Source organism: Sinocyclocheilus grahami, unplaced genomic scaffold (assembly GCF_001515645.1).
Source record: "Sinocyclocheilus grahami isolate Dianchi unplaced genomic scaffold, SAMN03320097.WGS_v1.1 scaffold772.1, whole genome shotgun sequence".
Lineage (NCBI taxonomy): Eukaryota > Metazoa > Chordata > Actinopteri > Cypriniformes > Cyprinidae > Sinocyclocheilus > Sinocyclocheilus grahami.
In genome coordinates this window covers 663871-683581 of record NW_015505951.1, presented here as the reverse complement: position 1 = coordinate 683581, position 19711 = coordinate 663871, and the positions used below count along the sequence as shown (strand labels likewise).

The 19711-nt window shown below is 37.3% G+C and overlaps 1 protein-coding gene across 1 annotated transcript in view; it reads left to right on the top strand.

The window, feature by feature from the left end:
• ankrd11 (ankyrin repeat domain 11) overlaps positions 1-19711 on the top strand; it is a 191399-nt gene that overhangs the window by 161226 nt on the left and 10462 nt on the right. Inside the window, exons 3-8 of the mRNA XM_016245902.1 lie at positions 4681-4826; positions 7697-7835; positions 17541-17714; positions 18937-19137; positions 19311-19453; positions 19541-19688. Coding sequence (XP_016101388.1) covers positions 4740-4826; positions 7697-7835; positions 17541-17714; positions 18937-19137; positions 19311-19453; positions 19541-19688 — 892 coding nt within the window. The 5' untranslated portion in view covers positions 4681-4739. The remainder of the gene's footprint in view (positions 1-4680; positions 4827-7696; positions 7836-17540; positions 17715-18936; positions 19138-19310; positions 19454-19540; positions 19689-19711) is intronic.

Here is a 19711-nt window from a genome sequence, read left to right as displayed (position 1 = left end):
TGTTCAGCATATACTAATATTTGTTCAAGGGTGGTGTAGAGATGATCCAAGCATTATTACCTGTACAAATCTTGTTTGAATTTCACTAGATCTCTGTTGAGGGTAGGGCTGCACGATAAATCGAAATGGAATCGAGATCGCGATTCGACAGAAGCTGCGATTGTCATGCGTATCTTTCAGTGAAGCACGGTTCTGTGATCAGCAGTAAATCTCCATCCGAAGGCCAAATACGCCTCGCAGAAGAAACCCAAAAAATGCCTATCGGTGCAGCTGAATAAACAGAAGATTCAACTGCTTTCATTGATTCAACGTGACTAATAAACACACGACTATGGCAATATACGGTTTATCTGAGTTCTTCTTATTATAATTTTCATTAAAATAAAGTATATTTATAATGCAATGCCTTTATCCCTGCTTAAATACTATGAAATATGTTGCGTACCTTATTCTGAGTAAGAAGCCACATCATCTCACAGAAGGATTTATTTCAAACACTCGACTGACGTTATGAAGTGAGTTTGGAGTAAAAATATGTTATTAAATGTGGTATTTTCACATGCTTTCAGATGGAGCAGCATTTACTTCACAGAGCCGTAGTTCACTGAGAAGCTATGCAAACAGCTGTCATTATCGCAAACGATTTCTTCGATTTCAGAATCGCGCAATAAAATCATCTGCGATTTTTTTTTTTTGCGTAACTTGTCAGTGAACCACGGCTATGTGTAGTAAATTCTGCTCCATCTGAAAGCACGTGATGATGATTTCCTGCTGATTACAGAACCGGCATTACTATCAAAATGCGCATGACAATCGCATTCGATTAATCATGCAGCCCTAGTTGAGGGTCACCTGTCTTTTGTACTTTGACAACATTTGGGTGTGATGCAATGCATTTTTTTCGGTTAGTAAGGCTTGCAGAACAATAGATTGCTGTGCGAAAGGCTTTTAAATGACATTGCTTGCAAATACCATGTATTTTATAAAGGTAGTTTGTCTCCAAAGTGAACCCACATGCTTTATTTAAATTGCGACGGGGCATCTTGAATCTACAATCGTGCTGTGGGAATGTTTAGCATAAAAATTGCTCCCAAATGAGAAGAAAAAGATGAGTCTGCTGTCTTAGAGATTAAACAAAAGCATTCGTTCTAAATACCATACCACTGTCAAAGCCTTGATGCAAAAACTTTCATTGCATCAATATCGGCTCTCTGTCCAGTAAGTTCAAAATGCTATAACGAATTGATTATTTTTTTTCTAATCTCTTGCAGCAGCCATCTCCACCCTGCAGTACTAATGAATTGCAGTGCACTTGCACGCTCTGTACTCAGACACTTTAGTGTTTTTATATCTTCATCTTATCGTTTTGCCGGTAGCTGTGATCTGTGTGTACGTGACAGTGTCTGGGTTGCGTTTTTGTTTATTAGCTCCAAAATCACCGTGCAGAGTTTGATTTTTGTATTGTGTATTACAAACAAGAGAAAAAAGATTTGGATTCCAGAAATTGACTGAATTCTGTTGGTATTTAAAGGTGTTGCTTGAATTTGCACATACCTGGGGTTGATGGAAATGCTATCAAAGCCAGACAACATTAAAATCTTGGCTGGTGTTTGCAATCGTTTTCTCGCTTGACTGGATCAAATGCATTCTGGGGAATGGTACAAATTCTTGAACAGTTTTGCATTTAAAACATATATTGAATGTGTCATTTATCCTTATGAAAAGACTCAGTCATTTAGGTTGCTTAACAGTTATCTACCATGAATTGCAGATCAATGTTTTCAGATGAACTGGTCTACCTCACAATGGGAAAAAAAAAATTATGCAATTTGTTGGCCGTGGGGCTGTCAAGAATATGACATTTTGACTGGCAATTGTGGTGGTAACTGATTTTATAGCAAATTCTGAAATGTTCATGTCAGTTACCGTGTACCTGGTAATTTTTATTATAAACTTAATGTTTTATTAAAATGTGGGATTTATAATGTAGGGTTCTTTTTTTTTTTTTTTGAAAACGGAATATTATAATTTTGTTAGAGAATTTTACGTTATTGAAAAAGATTACCAAGTAGTAATATTTGTGCCATAATTTATTCACTTTCATGTGTCATTTTTCTGTTAAAATCCCTATGTCTTTCACATGAAGACCTTTGTGTTTCTATGTTTTTAATGTGCCTTCATTCCAAACCGAATGCTGTCATCACCTCTGTATCATAGCATGTAATTTGTTTATATGGTAATTTGTAAATGCCGGAAATGTTTATTACACAAATGAGAAGTGAAAATAAAATGCAACCAGATGCCAATATGCTTGTAATTTGAAATGTACTCTGGTCACTGTTATATCAAATAAACATGATCAGTTGATTTTTGTAATAGCCTTTATCACTGCTTAAATACTATGAAATATGTTGCGTGCCTTATTCTGTGTAAGAAGCCACATCATCTTACAGAAGCATTTATTTCAAACACTCGACTGACGTTATGAAGTGAGTTTGGAGTAAAAATATGTTATTAAATGTGGTATTTTCACATGCTTTCAGATGGAGCAGCATTTACTTCACAGAGCCGTAGTTCACTGAGAAGCTATGCAAACAGCTGTCATTATCGCAAACGATTTCTTCGATTTCAGAATCGCGCAATAAAATCATCTGCGATTTTTTTTTTTTGCGTAACTTGTCAGTGAACCACGGCTATGTGTAGTAAATTCTGCTCCATCTGAAAGCACGTGATGATGATTTCCTGCTGATTACAGAACCGGCATTACTATCAAAATGCGCATGACAATCGCATTCGATTAATCATGCAGCCCTAGTTGAGGGTCACCTGTCTTTTGTACTTTGACAACATTTGGGTGTGATGCAATGCATTTTTTTCGGTTAGTAAGGCTTGCAGAACAATAGATTGCTGTGCGAAAGGCTTTTAAATGACATTGCTTGCAAATACCATGTATTTTATAAAGGTAGTTTGTCTCCAAAGTGAACCCACATGCTTTATTTAAATTGCGACGGGGCATCTTGAATCTACAATCGTGCTGTGGGAATGTTTAGCATAAAAATTGCTCCCAAATGAGAAGAAAAAGATGAGTCTGCTGTCTTAGAGATTAAACAAAAGCATTCGTTCTAAATACCATACCACTGTCAAAGCCTTGATGCAAAAACTTTCATTGCATCAATATCGGCTCTCTGTCCAGTAAGTTCAAAATGCTATAACGAATTGATTATTTTTTTTCTAATCTCTTGCAGCAGCCATCTCCACCCTGCAGTACTAATGAATTGCAGTGCACTTGCACGCTCTGCACTCAGACACTTTAGTGTTTTTATATCTTCATCTTATCGTTTTGCCGGTAGCTGTGATCTGTGTGTACGTGACAGTGTCTGGGTTGCGTTTTTGTTTATTAGCTCCAAAATCACCGTGCAGAGTTTGATTTTTGTATTGTGTATTACAAACAAAAGAAAAAAGATTTGGATTCCAGAAATTGACTGAATTCTGTTGGTATTTAAAGGTGTTGCTTGAATTTGCACATACCTGGGGTTGATGGAAATGCTATCAAAGCCAGACAACATTAAAATCTTGGCTGGTGTTTGCAATCGTTTTCTCGCTTGACTGGATCAAATGCATTCTGGGGAATGGTACAAATTCTTGAACAGTTTTGCATTTAAAACATATATTGAATGTGTCATTTATCCTTATGAAAAGACTCAGTCATTTAGGTTGCTTAACAGTTATCTACCATGAATTGCAGATCAATGTTTTCAGATGAACTGGTCTACCTCACAATGGGAAAAAAAAAATTATGCAATTTGTTGGCCGTGGGGCTGTCAAGAATATGACATTTTGACTGGCAATTGTGGTGGTAACTGATTTTATAGCAAATTCTGAAATGTTCATGTCAGTTACCGTGTACCTGGTAATTTTTATTATAAACTTAATGTTTTATTAAAATGTGGGATTTATAATGTAGGGTTCTTTTTTTTTTTTTTTGAAAACGGAATATTATAATTTTGTTAGAGAATTTTACGTTATTGAAAAAGATTACCAAGTAGTAATATTTGTGCCATAATTTATTCACTTTCATGTGTAATTTTTCTGTTAAAATCCCTATGTCTTTCACATGAAGACCTTTGTGTTTCTGTGTTTTTAATGTGCCTTCATTCCAAACCGAATGCTGTCATCACCTCTGTATCATAGCATGTAATTTGTTTATATGGTAATTTGTAAATGCCGGAAATGTTTATTACACAAATGAGAAGTGAAAATAAAATGCAACCAGATGCCAATATGCTTGTAATTTGAAATGTACTCTGGTCACTGTTATATCAAATAAACATGATCAGTTGATTTTTGTAATAACTGACTCTAACTCTAGTTTGATAGATTTTCTGATGACTGTTTGTTTTTACTATTCAGTTCTTGCATCCATCTAACAGGTTGACTGGTTGTATATAGATCATTAACAGACGTCATTTCTTTCAGAAAATGAGATCAGTACATGCATGTTCTGAGATTAGTACATAAATGCTATTTGTTTTTGAAGATATGTTGCTTTAAAGGGCTTTGAGAATGGGCAGTTGAGTAAAAATGGGAAAAAAATAGAGAACTTAGTGTGCTGAGTGTAATGTCATAAAGGAGAATTGACAGTAAAGTGCTAATGTGTCCTTCCCTCTCTCTATCTCACAGACGGTCGATGACGATGCGATGGAAGCGTGAATGAGGTTTGGCGTGGCAATAGCTGAACGATGCCCAAGGGTGGGGGTTCTAAAACCCCCCAGCTGGAGGACTTCCCATCCAACACCGACATGGTGGAAAAGCAGGGTGGGAAGAAGGTGAGGAAAATTGCTTTTATATCAAATGCACACACACTGGTATAACCACCTATATACACACGCTGTATAACCACCTGCTGGTATAACCACCTATAACCTTTCCAAGCAGTCAAGTAACAACCCTTCGGATGGTTTTTATCCTAAATCTTTTCTTAAGAGCTACATAAACTATTGTTGTTGTGCTTATTTCAGCATTCAGACCATGAGTGGGCGTCTTTTATTTGTTTTTATACAATCTAAACATTTTAGTAAAAGAGCAGTTCAGTAAAAGTCCATATATGATCCTAACTAATCATAATACACTAATAAGTACACATCACTGTGATGTCTATTTGTTGTGTTTTCATAAACCATTTTTGTAACCATTTTTATTTAAGATGGTCAAGGAGCTTAAAACCCATTGCTCTCTATAGCACCTAACTGGGTAATGTCATCGCTAATAGATATTATTTTGCTAGATACACTACCAGTCAAAAGTTTTTGAACAGTAAGATTTTTAATGTTTTTTTTTTTATAGAAGTCTCTTCTGCTCACCAAGACTGCGTTTATTTGATCCAAAGTACAGCAAAAAAGAGAAAATTGTAAAATATTTGTACTATTTAAAATAACTATTTTCTATGTGAATATATTTTAAAATGTAATTTATTCCTGTGATTTCAAAGCTGAATTTTTTGCATCATTACTCCAGTCACATCTTTCACATTTTTTATTTATTTATTATTATTAATTATTATTGAAAACAGCTTAGTATAATTGTTTCAGGTTTTTTGATGAATAGAAAGTTCAGAAGAACAGCATTTATCCGAAATAGAAATCTTTTGTAACATTATGTTTTAAGTATTGATGATAATAATAATAATTATAAATGTTTCTTGAACAGCAAATCAGCATATTAGAATGATTTCTGAAGGATCATGTGACACTGAAGACTGGAGTAATGATGCTGAAAATTCATCTTTGATCACGTGAATAAATTATACTTTAAAATATATTCAAATAGAAAGCAGTTATTTTAAATAGTTCACAATATTACTGCTTTTGCTGTATTTTGGATCAAATAAATGCAGGCTTGGTGAGCAGAAGAGAATTCTTTAAAAACATTACTGTTCAAGTTTATTGGACAGTACAGACTTTTTACTGTTTTCAATTTGATTTAGTTCAGAAATTCTGATGTTATTTGTCTAGCCCATGCTGTTTTTCCTGTGTGCTGTGTACTCTTGCTTTTGGGCTGAATATGTCTGATTTTGATATTTCATAACGCTACAGCTGTAATATAAGCACATCACCTTATACCCCAACATCGCAAAACTAAACTGTGAGAATATGGCAATCCTTTGTTAAGAGACTTAACCGTCTTGAGGGTTTTCAACATGCTGATTAATGAGATTCACTGGCGTCCATCCCAGTTTTGGTAAATGCAGGCAAAACAACAAAACCAACATCAAAATAGCACTCATTATACAGCTATAGATTGTATTCTACTGTGTTAAGCAGGAAATCACTGTGGAAATGTAGTCTGGGATTGTATAAAAACAATGCATAAATTAAGAGGCATTTGATGCCATAAGTGTTTTTGAATCTGAGGGTCAGTGTTTTGGTGCAAGACAAGCCAGAGTCAGTGAAGAGTTTATGGCCCAGATGGTGTGTATGTACATCATTCTGTGTAGTATTGCATCAGACTCTGCGAGGGGGAGGGAGCGAGCGTGTGAGCGGACGAGGAAGAGTGAAAGCATTGCTAGGAGACCAGCAAGTAAACAGGGCTGCTCACACAGATGGGTTTAGAGAAAAGCAGTGAAAGATTTTACTTGATTTAGCTTCGGTTTCTCTACGTGCTGTAAGAAAGCCTGCTCTCATCTATCTCTCTCTCTGTCTGTCTCTGGCTCATTGTGTTTTCATATCTCTTTGAGCTCAGTTCTTGGGGGCAGATATTGTCTTTGTGTGTGTGCATGTGTGTTTGCTCTTGGATGACATCATAGTCTCATGACAAAGGGGGATGTGGGCTGGACGGAGAGGCTCTCGCAGTAGAAACAGCTCTACGCTGCATTCAGCTTTAGCTTTATCACTGCACTAAGAGCTCTTTAATTAGCCTTCATTAGCACTGCCAGTAGCAGACACAGCCCCAGCTGCTTCAGTCCAACTTCCTCTTCCAACAGTCAGCCCATTGCTTTGTACATTCATGAAGTTTTATTATTTGTACAACCATGTATGTGTTTTTTTTTTTAAATAAGGGATCTGATAAAAATTTTAATTTCTCTTTTAGTTTGTTCTTTGTTTATTTTATAATACCTTCAGTTACAGATTTCAGCTACTCTCAACTCCATTTAATAAATTTTTCTGTAGATGTTGCCCCACTATCAGCATGGAAAATGTGGGAGAAGATTCCATTTAGGCCTAGTTGTACAGTAATAATAGGAAAGCACAGGCAGTATGGAAATATCCTGTATTCGTTATGTAGGCTGGTGTGTGTGTGTTTGTAGTCTGGAAGAATTTTTTGCAAAATTGGCTGTATTTGAGATCCGAATATTCAAAATGTTTTTGATGATGGGCTTTTGGCATGACTGGGTGTGTGCAGCTTTGAAGAGGCTTGTTGAGGCGGGGGTTTTGATGGGTTCCAGTTGTTGATGTGAAGGGTCTGGAACAGCTTCAGACCCCTCCTCTCACATGTCTTATATAGAATGTCTTGCTTAAAGTAAAGATAAGATAATGTACATAATGTATGAAGCTTGTGTAGTTGTATATTCTGCATCAGTTTGTGACAGCAATATTTGTCCCAGAGCACTGTTATCAGCCCTTACTCTGAGCTAAATCATTTGAGATGCTGTTGTTTGCTGTTTCCTACTAAACTTGCACTATTTCCCATGTTCCCCTAGGATAAAGACAAAGGCTCGTCAAACAAGACTCCTAAATTGGATCACAGCGATGGTGTCAAAGAGATGAAAGAGAAAACTCCTAAGAGGAAGCTGCCCTTCACCGTCGGAGCCAATGGAGATCAGAAAGATTCTGATTCGGGTAAGGGGGCGGGCCAGCACGTAGCACAGAACTGTGGGTAACAGGAAGTGTGTGAGTGTTTGTGTGTAGGCTACTGTTGTTGTTTTTCTTCAGTAATGTGTGCTGGATGATAGAAGTGCTGATGGAGAAACCATTAGTCCTGTAATTGGAAATTTGTTGGATATGACATGCTGAGAAGGGTGAGATATCATACTCTTTTATTTATAGGGATCTTTTGATGTAGTTCAGCCTGGATCATTATCATTTTTGTTCAAGTATTTCATTTGATCCTAACTTAATGTGGGAGTTTACGGCAAGCGGCACTGTTATGTTGCAATTTGGCTAGTTTTTCCATTTGTTGTTGTGTTTTTTAGCTTGTGTAGAAAGACAGTGGTCTGAATGTATTTTGAGTTGTGTGGTTTGTTTTATGGCTGTAATTTCTGCATGTTTTTGAGAAAAGAGAACCCCCTCTCTTTTGAGACATGGCTGTAAGGCGTGAAATCTTGCCCATTTTCTCTCTCATCAGACAATGCCTGAAGTACTCATTGTAATGCTAATAGGGGGTGTGGTCACGTCCATTCTTTGATTGGCCTGTCTCTATGTTGGTCTCTCTATCTCTGTCCAATTCCAAATCTTATTTTGGTCTAAACACTTAAGTGGAGTATTGCTTCTCCATTTGTTTTATCTATTAATAAGAAATCCATTGAATGTTCCTTCAGATTTTTTAGAATTCAGAGATTCAAATCCTCACTTTTAGGCCATGCAATTGCAGCTACAGTGTCTGTGAAGATAGCTTGGATTTTGTTGCATGTTTTATGCTGCATCATTGTCTGTTCCTAATGGAATATGTCCAGCTCTTGGCTGTACTCTACCTCATGCACCCTTACTGGGACTTTTGGATGTGGTTGAGCTGCTCTCTCCATGGTCTCCTCCCCCAGTTGGAAGGTTTCCAGTACAGGACTAGTTAGATCTTTGTTCCATTACCGCAATGAGCTCACACAAACACCCTTTCGGCTGCTGCTGAAAGCTGGATGTGCATTTAACATTTTACTACAATGGGAGCTTTTTAATTATTAAGCATTAGCAGTCACTACGAAAGCCATTATTAACTCAGTCCTGGCTGGAATGAAATAGAAAGGAAGATGTTAGGGCTGGGCGATATAGCTAAAGAATTTTGACGATAATCGATACATTAATATTTTTCCATTTGTTCTCAAATTTGAAAAGGTGTGGATTCATGAGATAAAACATGATCTGGATAGAACAGCTGTTGTTACGAAGTACATACCAGTTGTAAAATCAACACTAGTTAAAAGAAATCTATACATGGTGATGGCTTATTGCTTTTTACTAAATAAAAATAAAATGAACATTTAAAATCAATGAAATATAAATATATGAACATTTTTGGATTCAGTCCCACATTTAATTATGGTTGTTAATCTATGAACTTTGCATTGTGTAGCTAACAGCATGAAAAATGAAGCTTATTCAAATTGTGTATGTTATAAACAAAAAAACGGGTAAAGAGTGTCTTCCTGCACTCTAGCAAAAGCAACCATTATAGTGTTGAAGTTGTCTACACTGCACAATGAATATCTTATTTTCATCATATAAATCAGTGCATGTGCCACTGACTAAATAAAACACCTCTGATTTGGTACTGCATTCATTGCGTTTGGCGCTGATTGACTACAGTGCTCACCGCTGTTAAACATGTTGTAAATGGAAACCTTTGACGCTCTTCATAGAGCGTTCACATATATGCACAGAGACATTTGCTTTCTTGATTTAAGACGAGTCAAACTGGCTTACTGTCTGTAAGATAAACTTTACACAGTATTGTGATGTACACATTATTCCATAGTTTTATATCGTCAGCAAAGATATCACAGTATCTCTAATCCGATGTATCGCCTAGCCCTAGCTGATGGTGCAGATGGAGAGTGTGTTGTTTATTAGGCTGCAATAAGTTGGAGTTGGTTCCCTAAAAAAGTAAACCTAAGAATAGCATGAGTACAGCAGAGATGACAAAGTTGGATGTGCTAATATTAAGATTGCAGGTAATACTGATAAATAAATTGTTTTGACTGATAACTGATGTGATTATAAATCTGTTGAGGTTGTTTTTAAAACCACCAAACTTAGTTTTTAATTTGCATTAATTGAAAACTTAAATGTAAAATTTGTATTTGAATGATTTAATTTTAACCATCCACAACTGCTGCTTTAAATTTTAAAATGTGGTATAAAAAATATATATTCTGTTCGAATTGGAGAAAAAATAAGGTCTCGTAGTACTGTTTATTGTAAAATTGTTGACACAAAAACATGTGGCTAAAAATAGCTAACAGTTATCATGTTCCTGGCAGGGCAAGTAAAAAGTTAAGGCCTGATCAAGATTGATACAGATCACCAATATATTGCGCGTGACTGTGTATCAAAGCCGATGCCGAGGTAAAACAGAGCCATCTTCACTGTGTCACCGAGGGTGTTTCCTGTCCTCCATTTTCTGGAAGTTTCCATTTGAAATACATAATTTATCTATCTGATATTTTTACATCTCCCTCTCTGCATCTCTCTCATGGGCTCTCGGTGCGTTCTGCATTCAGGGAGACTGCAGAGATCGTCTGTACCACTTAGCTCTTGTGCAGGAGCAACCCACAAGGCCCAAGAGCACTCAGGATACTTCCTCCGTTCTTTCTCTCCATCTCACAGTCTTCCTGCCTCCATCTTCTGCGTTTGCTCATTGCCTCGCTGTGCTTTCTCAGGCCGCAGACATCTTTGATGCATTATGTATTAGAGGCCGAACTTGGCATGGAAATAGAATGCAGTTCCACTGCTCTAAAGAGTCTTCGCTAGTGGCAATGCATTTTAGCGTGCAAATAACAATGCATTTCCAGAGGATATTACAGAGACCGAATAGCTTATGAGGTGCTTTTTGGGATACGCACTGCATGGTTTGAGAACTTTGGGCATGCGGGCTATAGCAGATGGTGGACGGGAGTTGCGGAGGGAGAATGTTGTGGATAAGGGTGAAGGGAGTGGGTTGGCTGATAAGAGACCGTAATATTTGCTGCTCCACTGCTGCCCACGCCATGCTAACGCTGGCAGGCATGTGCGCTGGTACACTTGCACACGCAATTGGTCTCTGGCTAACATGCGCACACGCTCGCATTTAAAACATGTCTGCTTCCTGTAGGCAGAGAGAAGAGAATTCGGTGCTGTCTGACGGATCGGACCGGTGATGTTTTTTTGGCCTTCATACGACCAAGCCATGGAGCATTACTCATATTCCTGGAGGGAGGAATGTTTTTGTAGTATTTCATTTTCTGTCATGCAAGCGCTCTTATGAATTATTCACTATTGTGATTTCACCGTATATATCAGATCTGGTGGTGCCTGAATTGTGTCGGTGTCTGTTTTGCCTGGGTTTTATTACCACGTCTCCCACTGGTGCTGCTGCCCTTGCGTTCTGAAGAGGTGAAGTGTGGCCTGCGTTCACACTGCCTCTGTGTTTGAGAAGCTCGGATAAAGGAGTCTGATACATTCTACATTCTCTCTGAGAAGAACCCTCAAGTGCTCCGTGGATGACTTCCTTCATCATTGTGGTTGATGAAACCAATCCCCTCACTCTTTTTGTAACCCCCCTCCCCATACTGTCATCTGCAGTGTGTAAAGTATTGACTAGGGATGTAACAATTACCGGTTTTACGATAAATCATGATAAAATGCCCTGATGGTTAGTATTACCGTTTAAAATGTAATTATCATCAAAACCGTGTTTGATTATCGCAATTTTGAAAACTCGCGGTAAATCCTGTCCAGCCAACATCAGTCTGACGCAGAAGCAGCATGCAATGTTGTTGTTGTTGTTTTTTGCACGAGACAAAGTGGCGGAAGGCAGTGACAGCGCTCGGGAGATTTTTCAGCCATCTAAGAGGACCAAATCGGTGGTCTGGTCGTATTTTGGCTTTTACAAGAGTCCTGAAGGCAATTTAATCGAGGACGGTCACCCTGTCTGCTGATCTTGCAAGAAGAAAGTCGCTGCAAAAGGGGGAAACGCATCAAATTTGCTCAGTCATCTTCGTGACCACCACCCACTGTTATATAGCGAATGCAAGGTAACTTTTACCTCAATACCAAAACTAACTGGACAAATAATTGGACAAAAAATATTGATTAGAGATTAAATATTTCGTTATCTCACTTGTTTAATGCAAAGCTTCCGCAAAGAAAAGTTCTCAGCAAGTGGCTTTGAGCCAAGACGAACGAACGTTCAAACTATCAGGTTGACATTTAAGGCATAATATATTGTATATTCATAGTTAACTTATTTCACTGATTTTTTTTGTTTACCTAAAATAATATATAAATACGGGGATATGAAATATTGAATTGAGATTAATGTTTTGAAATCTTATAAATCCATTATGAACAGTGTACAAAACAATCGTCAGGACAATATGATCACTACAGCAAAATTATAGTAGTATTAATACTAAATTCCTCTGATTTCATTTTCAGTACAATCAAAAACTAAGGCGCAAGACGGCAAGCTGCATTTGAATGAAACGAGAGCGCACGTCCGCACCTCTGCGGTGATACAAGAGACATGCGGCGAATTCCATATATATATATATATATATATACACATATATATATATATATATATACACACAAGTGATTTATTATTATTATTATTATTATTTAGGGCTTCATGTTAATGTTAATTTAATGTTTTTGCTAAAAAAAAAAAAAGTGCATATAGCTGCTAATTGTCTTTGTTGTTTGTTGATTTTCAAATATAAAACTTATTGAAATGTTTTCAGTGTGTGTATCAGTTCTTTTTGAACGTTTTCATCTAATTTTAACAAAACCATGATAATATTGATAACCGTGATAACTTTGGTCACTATAATCGTGATATGAAATTTTCATACCGTTACATCCCTAGTATTGACACAACATGCTGCGGGCACTTACTGTCTCTTCTGCCTTCATTTCCTGTTTTCTCTGGGAGTTTCTGCCTTATGGTTTTGGTGATTGACTGGGGATCCATGTCTAATGTTGGGTTCTTATGAGTGGTGCTTCCTAAGGAAAGCATCACTGTTAATATTGCTATTTTTGTGTTTGTGTTGGTCTATTCAGTGTTTACATACTGAACTGGAAGTCAGTGCATACCTCACCTTTTGTTCTCCAGACGTGAATGATGTAGTGAGTTTACTTTCACTTTTCTAAGCAATTAGATTTTGTCGGTGGGTTCTTGACTTACCAGTAATAAACCACCCAGAACACCCTAGCAACAACATATACTTGTTTGTTTACCATTGGAAGTTTCTCTAGTCTATTAGGCTGTTGTCCCTGTAACCCTCAGTCCCTGACCTAGATTCCCTTCAGCCATCATTCTCAGAGGACACACAGTAAGCAGCTCACTAACATCATACCAAGAAATACTACTCTAGTCAAACTGAGAACTGATCAGTATAAACTGCTGGGCACAGATCATTTACATATTTTGAGCTCATCAGATGAAATCATTCTGAACTTTTCGTTGGTACATTATTGAAGACTCGGGGTGTTTTTTTTCTTGTTTTTTTCTTCAGTTGTTCAGTTTTGTTCTTTTAGCTGATTAAAGACATTACAAACCTCACTTCTAACCAACTCTTCTTGTTGGGGTTGTTTTTTTGTTTTTTTTAAACTAGTTATACAACTTTCTATTACAGGAGGTGGTTTTCAGCAGTGATACAAGTCAGTTAAACCTGTCAGCAACATTTAATTTAAGTGTTTTATGTTGGTGATTTGTGCTCCTAGTGTATCTGCATTTGTGCATCTGGTCTGTTTAGGGCCCTATGAAATCAGTTTTTATTTTTTCCCAAATTCCTTTTTTTTATTTTATTTTTTTATTATTATTTTTATTTCAGTTTTAATTTTTCTGGATTCCATTTTTTCTATTTTAGTGCTTCTCGACTCCTTTTTAATGATTCAATTTAATTTTATTAATCAAAAAGCATGTGTAATTAACTAAAATCATGAAACTTGAACAATTTCACATCAATTTTTTTCACAATCAATATTTTACAAAAATTAAATGTTTAGGGCCCTATGAAGTGTTTTATTGTTAGCAAATTCAGTGTTTTAGCATGTCTATGATAAATGCATAATTAATTTATTCAAACTTATTCTTAAAATAGCCTTATGAAATGTTTTTCCCCTCAGAAATTCTGTGTTGTGTATTTAAATTTTTCTGGTTATCAAATGAAGGCATAAAACATAAATTTTGTATTTATCTTTTAATTATAGAAAATTAAGCAAACAATTTTTTGGCAAACAAAAGAGAATTTACAATAAAAAATAAAACATTAAGAAATGTTGTTTGATTATACCCTAAAAAATAATGTTTGTTTAATTTTAGTAATAGTAGTTGTAGTAATAGTAGAAGTAGGCAATGTACTGAATAGAAAAAAAATGTGATACGCGATACCTTGTTAAAAAATGCGATATGCGATACAATATTGCTTAAAGTGTGAAAAATCTATTTAAATTATATTTAAAAATATTTAAAAATGAAAATTATATAACCAATTTGTTTCACATTCTTTCTTGGAAATTTCTGTACCATTGTTCACTGACGAGCACCGCAAAAAATTGTGAACAACGGCTCTGTGTAGTTAATGCTGCTCAATGTGAAAGCACGCACGTGATGGAGATTTACCGCTGATTACAGAACCAGCTTTACTGATAAGATGCACGTTAAATATCGCATGCGATTTATCGTGCAGCCCTAGAGCAGTGGTTCTCAACCCGCGGCCCGTCACAAATTCAAATGCGGCCCACCGTGCTGAACACAATTAAAAAATACTTTGTTTTACCATTTCTTTTAGTTTTTACATTAATTAAAAAATTTACTAAATAAATATAAGCTATAGCCTAATGTTTTTATGTAAAATAATTTTGTTTTTCATCTATTATTTTCAGACATGAGCAGTACACGCATAGCCTAATTAACGTTACGAATTTAAAGTAACGACCAAGTGGCCAGCGGCAGAGAGAGAGCATATGCTTGATCAATTTAGCCACCTTCTTGACTAAAATAAAATCTATAGATATAGAACAGTTCAAGCATATAACAATGTTTAAACGTTAAACGTAGATAAATGTGCGCTGTATCCAATAGTTTGCGCAGAGAGTGGAAGCTGAAGCGCGCTTTGCAGGACATAGAGACGCCAGCGCGATCACTTGCATTTTTTTTCAGTGGATACACCGTCATTTTTGCTCATAAAGGTAAGAGTAATACATCATTCGTAACTGTAAAGGGTCTACTTTTATTTGTGTGCACTCACAATATCAACAAAACCTGATTTTATAAAATAAAGAAATCAAACATGTGCTTTCTGCCGTCTCGTCTTGAACAGGAGCGCTTCACAAAAATGAACCGAAACTCAGCGAATACATGCCTCACAGACATGATAAATATATCTATAGAAAGCTTTAAATTACTACTTAATGAAATAAAACAAATCAAAAACAAAAACTCTTTCATTATGATCATAATCTGTAAAGATGCACTTCTCTAAAGGAGCGTCAAATGAAGAGATGGCGAGTCAGGATCGACAACTTCATCCTTGCGACACCGACTCAGAAAACACTAGTTTATTAGTAAATAATTAAAATATCTCCTTACTGTTTCCCCCTGACACATTTATGGTAATTATTTTTGCCGATGCTTTGCGGCAAACTTAAGCCTCTTCGAAAAAATAGGCGGCTTTTCTGCATAGGTATGTTTTCTTTTTTCTTTATTTTTTTTACTCTTTGTACAGCAGTTATTGTTCATTCTAAATAATTTTTTTAATGTAGAATGTGTTACATAAATACATGAAATGTAGAACATATAAAAAAGTGCTCGTGGCTCGTCTGCCAGTGGGTGGCCCCCCACGCATAAAAGTGAAACTATGATTGTGCTGTTACTCCTTTCGATCCAAAGTTCACAAAATTGGGTGTTATTTATAGGGAGTAGAATTATTTATTTATTTCAATGAATGTAATAGATTAGATATCATAATATTTAGGCTATAATATTATAAATCAGGTTTGTTTATATTGCTGACGTAATATGTAAATGATATGCGTGCGGCCCGCGAGACTTGCACTTGGACCATAGTGCGGCCCGGTGGAATAAAAGATTGAGAACCACTGGTTTGGAGCAACATGCTCCCCTAACCTGCTCTCTGAAACCTCCATTTTGTGGAAGTGCTTTACTTGCAGAGCTCATAGTGTTGGTAATCCAGTGCAGCAAAATCGATCACTCTCAATGACACATCACACAATTGTTGTTTAAACAGCTTTTTTGGTTAAAATATTGTTTGCAGTGTAGATTGGGTGATTTGGTGCCATTATGTCATATGGCATAAGCGATATGACAGTATATACTGTGTGAAAGTAGAAATTTACGGTAGAGATTCTGTTAAACTGTTTGAACCTCAATATATCTGCAGTGTATTAAGTACTGATACCAGACTTATAATACATTTATGATTTTTTATTTTATTTTTTTAGCCTAAGTTACTTGATTGAAAAATAGAATATTATGGCAAATAATATATAAAAATTCTGCAGACAAATTCAACTTACTTTAAGAAGAGCAAATTAGGACAGATAACTTAATCCATCAGAATACTTCTGTAATGCTGTACAGTTGTCATTACCTCAGTTGAGTCTATTTTAGAAGACTAAAAGTGCAAGCACTGCATTTGTTAGTTAATCTGCCTGTTATAAACATGTTTAGACTGCTTCTGCTGTTCATGCTCTTCAAGGTTTGAATCACAGGAATGTGACTAAATGGCAAGTGCGTGTGTGTGTGCGCGCGTGTGTTGAGTGGTTGGGTACATTACACGTAAGTGTTTGCAGGTGTTAGCAAAAAATCATCAGCCCAAAACCGTAAAGAATAATTCCTGGAAAGATCTTTGTTGCTGGAAACATTTGTGTCTGGCTTCCTCTCCCTATAAATTATGCTTGTGGCCTTAAGCAAATCACGTGAGGGAACAACAAGCTGGCTTGTAGATCTTCCATAGATTAGACAAGAGCAGAAATCTAGATGACAGGATTGTTGTACCACGTTGGACGTGACATTTTGGTACAGTTTGAGGCTTGGGGGTCACACAGTTGAAACTGGCAAACACAAAGATGGCTCTCCCACTGTAAGTCGATAGCATGGGTGGGACGGCTGTAAAGAACTGGACGGCCGCATTATAAGGCAGATATGTTGACACTGACATACTGAGAATAATTGATGGGTGTTTCTGTGAAGAACAGCTGCTTTTGTCCAAACGCAGCGGTGACCTTGCCTCAGCCACATTGAAATGTGAACACCGGCCATTTTGTAATCGGTGACAGGCTGCCAAGTCATAGCCTTAAAGAAACACACACATGCTAGAATGGCATCGGAGGACCCCTCCCTCCCCATGAGGCTTTTGGGTAATCTCACACCATGGCTGCTGCCACCAGCAGGCTTTCACATGGGCCAAGTGGCTGGGAATTTACCCAAGGCTTCACTTGACCTTCAGGCTGTTAAGGATGGCATACATGGGAATGCATATTAACTTGTGCTAGCTTACTTAGATGGACTATGACGGTCACTAAACTGAGTGTTCGAGGATATTGTGTCTATTCACAAGTGTTCATGAGGCTGGTTTGTGTGTTAATATGCCCCTGTTTTCTCCTCAACAGAAAAACAAGGTCCAGAGCGGAAGCGCATTAAAAAAGAGCCCACTAACACCAGGAAGTCAGGCCTGCCATTTGGGATGGGCATGCCAGGGATCCGGGCCGGCTACCCCCTCTCAGAGCGGCAGCAGGTGGCTCTTCTTATGCAGATGACGGCGGAGGAGTCCATAAACAGTCCAGGTGCGTGTTTGTCATGGGCGCCACGTCTCGGGGGCCGTGAGAGGCCTCAGTGGCTTCAGTAGCTTCCACTGTCCCTGCTGCACTTTCACGCTATTCTTCATTTAAACACACACCACAGCACTTAATTAGAATTCAATTAAACAAGATAACCCTCATTAATTTACATTACTTTAGTGAAATGAACCTCTGCAATCTTAATCCACTGTTGTTCATCAGCCCTCCAGGACTGTTGATAGAGCAATAATGGACTTGGTTGTACTGTTTCAATATGAATTGTTCAGATTCAGATTGGATTGAATTGGCTCGGGTGGTTTTGCATTCTAATGTTGGAGCTTGAGAAAAATAAAACCTAATGGTATTCCATAAAGTTTAAGTATGCATGTCTATTAGATTACTAAAATTTAGCTCTTCCTCTTCAAATAGTTCACCAGATTTATTTTTCCAAAACAAAAGACTACAGGAACCCCCCCCCCCCTAACCCCACCCCTGCAGAGCACTTTTGCATGCCAGCTATTGTTGTGCATACTCTTTAGGTTGTTCTGAATGTAAGTGTCTGAAAATAGAAATTTACTGTAGCTATATGTAGCTCTGTCTTCCATGGGTTCATTAATAAATTTCCTTGTTTACAAACTGAATAGTTTGTCAGTGTGCTTTAATTTTGTTATTGACAATATCATACAAATCCAAGATGTGAAATTCTGTTGAAATTGTCTACTTTAGTCAAAAATTGTGTACTTTTTAGACAGAAGGTGTCGTTTGCCATGTTCATTGTACAAGACTGCCACCTTGAGGTCAGAGCAAACAAAACCCAGTCAGTTGCTCATACTTTGCAACTAAGTCAGTGGAACTTAACCTTTTTGACTTCAAGGCCCTCCATTGTTGAAGACAGTGTTTGAAGCCCGTGCTCCGTGTAGGTTAATGTTTCCTCTTATACTTCAGTCGATGATTACAAAGCAAGGAACTGGGTGTTTTTTGAACAATACCCTTTTTCAACAAATTGACTTGTTTTTCTAGTTGTTCTTGATTACTGGATAAGGCTTTTTAGAAATATTTTAACTTACAAGAAGCATAATTATTTTTATTATAGAAATTACCAAGAAATTACCATCCCATCTTGTGACCCCCTTGGAAGTTTGCTGAGACCCCCATAGAGTGCCCCAGCCCACATGGTTGAGAACCACTTCTATAAGTAATTGCTATTAATATTGATATTTTTGTTCAGACACAACACCAAAGCACCAGTCGCAGTCAAGTCTGGGTCAGAAGGGAACACCAAACTCTGCCTCAAAAACCAAAGACAAAGTTAACAAGCGGAATGAGAGGGGTGAGACGCGGCTGCACCGGGCAGCCATACGTGGGGAGGCACGCCGTATAAAGGAGCTCATCAATGAGGGGGCTGATGTGAATGTAAAAGACTTTGCAGGTAAAGGTAGCCATCAGAATTCACCTGACCTCCACCTTAGTATTGTAGCATGCTGTTGATATTGAATGGCATATTAAGTGATTAGGTGATCTCAACCTGGTTAAAATGGTCATGAAATTCTTTCCATAACATAGATGAGCAGACACTTAATAATGGCATGCCTTTTATTTTAGGCTGGACCGCACTGCATGAGGCGTGTAACAGAGGGTATTATGATGTGGCCAAGCAGCTGCTGGCAGCCGGGGCTGAGGTTAACACAAAGGGCCTGGATGACGACACACCTCTACATGATGCATCTAACAATGGCCATCTTAAAGTATGGTCCAAGTTCAGATTTATTTTAAGATTTAAAAAAAAAATTAACATTGGCATCTTGATCGACAACCATATTCTGGTTTTACAGGTTGTGAAGCTGCTGTTACGATACGGAGGGGATCCTTGTCAAAGCAACAGAAGAGGAGAGACTCCGTTAAAAGTGGCAAATTCGCAAACAATGCTTAACCTGTTACTGGGAAAAGGCACTTACACCTCCAGTGAGGAGAGTTCCTCAGGTGTGTTATGCAGTTCTTGTTTG